The sequence below is a fragment of the Sinocyclocheilus rhinocerous genome, unplaced genomic scaffold (genome assembly GCF_001515625.1).
Source record: "Sinocyclocheilus rhinocerous isolate Xijiao unplaced genomic scaffold, SAMN03320098_v1.1 scaffold2468, whole genome shotgun sequence".
Taxonomy (NCBI): Eukaryota; Metazoa; Chordata; class Actinopteri; order Cypriniformes; family Cyprinidae; genus Sinocyclocheilus; species Sinocyclocheilus rhinocerous.
The window spans coordinates 531978-534502 of NW_015655382.1; the positions used below are offsets into that span (position 1 = coordinate 531978).

The 2525-nt window shown below is 33.4% G+C and overlaps 1 protein-coding gene across 1 annotated transcript in view; it reads right to left on the reverse strand.

The window, feature by feature from the left end:
- Positions 1–1636: 1636 nt before the first annotated feature.
- Positions 1637–2525, reverse strand: part of LOC107717980 (guanine nucleotide-binding protein subunit alpha-11-like) — a 13901-nt gene continuing 13012 nt past the window's right edge. The window contains exon 8 of the mRNA XM_016524893.1: positions 1637–1968. Within this exon, the coding sequence (XP_016380379.1) occupies positions 1766–1968 (203 nt within the window). The 3' untranslated portion in view covers positions 1637–1765. The remainder of the gene's footprint in view (positions 1969–2525) is intronic.

The window sequence follows — 2525 nt, forward strand, 5'->3', positions numbered from 1 at the left end:
GGGTCACAAAGAGCTTGTACAAGTGTGACAAGTGGTCTCTATAGCGATGAGCATAAAATCAGCCTGTGCACTCAAGTACTTTCACCCATTCATCAAATGAATGGGAGAAGAGCGGAGGGAGGAGACGGGTGAAATTTGGCGTGATGTAATTTTTCAGTTGCAGTCAAAGACTCCAACATGCCCTGTTATTAATGTGCTCTGCCTAAAACCCATAAAATACCGCTTCCAGATTGGTTGGAGAGCACCTGGAGCCCTGTAGGTTCAGCAAATAGGCTATGGCACTGGAAGTTACTGTAGTGTGGAGGAGAAAGTGAAGCAAGGGGATTAGAGGAATATCCTCAAGCTTGAGGATGGAGCTTTATGATGGAGCGGAGCAGAGCAGATCCTTTGGGAACCAGACATTTCAGATACTTTCTGCATAAATACAGGTCTTTCTTTTGTTCATTTTAAATCATATTGATTTTCCTCATATTTGTATATTCTTGTATAGGTATTATTGTAATATTTTGATATACCGTCCGAGGAGGCAAATAAAAATATTCAAAATATTAGATGAGAAAAAAAATCGTAGTACAAAAATAAAACAACGCCAATATTACAAAATACAACATTAAAAGATGTAAAAATTACTCGTTTTTCTAAAGAAACACTGTCCAACTTGCGGCACCAGCAGTAAGGACTCTCTCGCCTCCCCTGAGCCCATTGAGTTTTAACAGACCCCCTAAAGTGTGCCGAAAGTTTAGTGGGGGGAAATAGAGAATGAATGAGTGAAAGTCATGTTAAGGTAATGCCTCCATTGCGATATTATTGGATGTTATGATTGGCTATGATTGGTTCATGCGATAAATCCTGCCTCCCGCATTCGCGAATCAGTCTGAATGAGCAATATAATGCTGTTAATGGAAAGACTAATAAAAAAGTAAACAACTCACACTTTTATAACCACTTTGTCAAGTCAAAATAAAACGTGAAATGGCATTAAAACATAATCTGTGGGAGTTTTTAGTGAGTAATCAGCTTGAAATTGAAAATAAAAAATAATTGGTGAAATTTAAAATAAATCTCTGTGTCTGTGACCAATATTTACCAAGCGTTGATGACTGATGATCCGAAAAATTCAAAAATAGTTAAAAGTTAACTATTAAAAAGAATACTGGTAAATAAATAATGCTGTGAAGGTAATTATATTAAGGTAAATAATGGTAATTTCTTAAAATTTATTTTGTTTTCATTTAAATGTCTTTTACTGTTGTACCATTGTCCCAGACTTTCAATCTTAAACTATAAAAATCCATCATAAAAAAATATTATTACTTGGGTAAAACTAAGCTAATCAATCAATCACTCAATCAATCAGTCAAAAATTTAATTTAAAAATGAATTCTTATCCTATTAAAACCAATGCAACATCTTTTTTCGATCTATTGTGTGCAAATATAAACACAGGAAGTACTTGATTCTCATTTAGCAAACAGTTTAATCAAAGAGTTCATGAAATTTTACCATGAACATATTGACATTTTGTCAATTTCAACAAATATTTCTGTCACTTTGTCATATTTTGTGATATTCTGTTTTGGTAGAATATAGAAATTAATTTCAGTGTAAAGATGCAAAATGTAACAAAATATTTTCAAATGCAGGTGCAATTAATCAGTCAGTGAAGTTAAGATCAACTGTATTCAACCATGTTATAACATATCTAGTGATCTTAATTGTTAATCAGTTCAGATTGTCTGCATGTGAGATGAAGGCGCTCTGCATCTTAAAGCATACCATATAACTGCAGTTCCTTGACGAGAATGGTTCTCTTGACATCATCGAAGACCTTGCGGATGTTGTCGGTGTCGGTGGCACAGGTAAAGTGTTTGTAAATGCACTTCCGTACTCGATTTTCACGGTTTAAAGCTTGATCGAGGTAGAGGGCACTGATGTAGTCCATCGCGTCATTCTCGTCTCGCTTTTTGCCTGGCATCATAATAGGGTGGAGTTGGAAAACATTTGGATAAAAAAGACAAACAAAAAAGGAAATAGAAAATGTAACCAAAACAAAATATAGAAAAGGAGGGGAAAAAAGAACAAAAGATTTTAAATTTCACCTCAGAAAACAGAAAACCAGTTCATCAATGCTAAAATTAAAGGCACTTTCCATGTATAGGGTACACTTTGGTTTTTTAAAAGCATTAGAGGCAAAAATACAATTAACTATTAGATATGTTACTTATAAACTATTTTTATATAACATAACAATTTTTATATAACATATAACAGCACTTTCTATAGCAGGCCTACAGCATGCAAAGTAAATGATCTCATTAAATTTTCTCAATTTTTATACAAATTGTAGTGTTAACTGAATCCATAAAACTCAAACTTCAACCCTGTTACCCTGTTTATTGTGAAAAGAAAATAATCAAGCAAATAGTTTTTATTTATTTTTTAGATTTGAGGGAAATCTAAAATTTTATTTTATCAGTACATAAAACCTAATCCAAAAGGTTTTATATTTCCCCCCCCCCCCACAA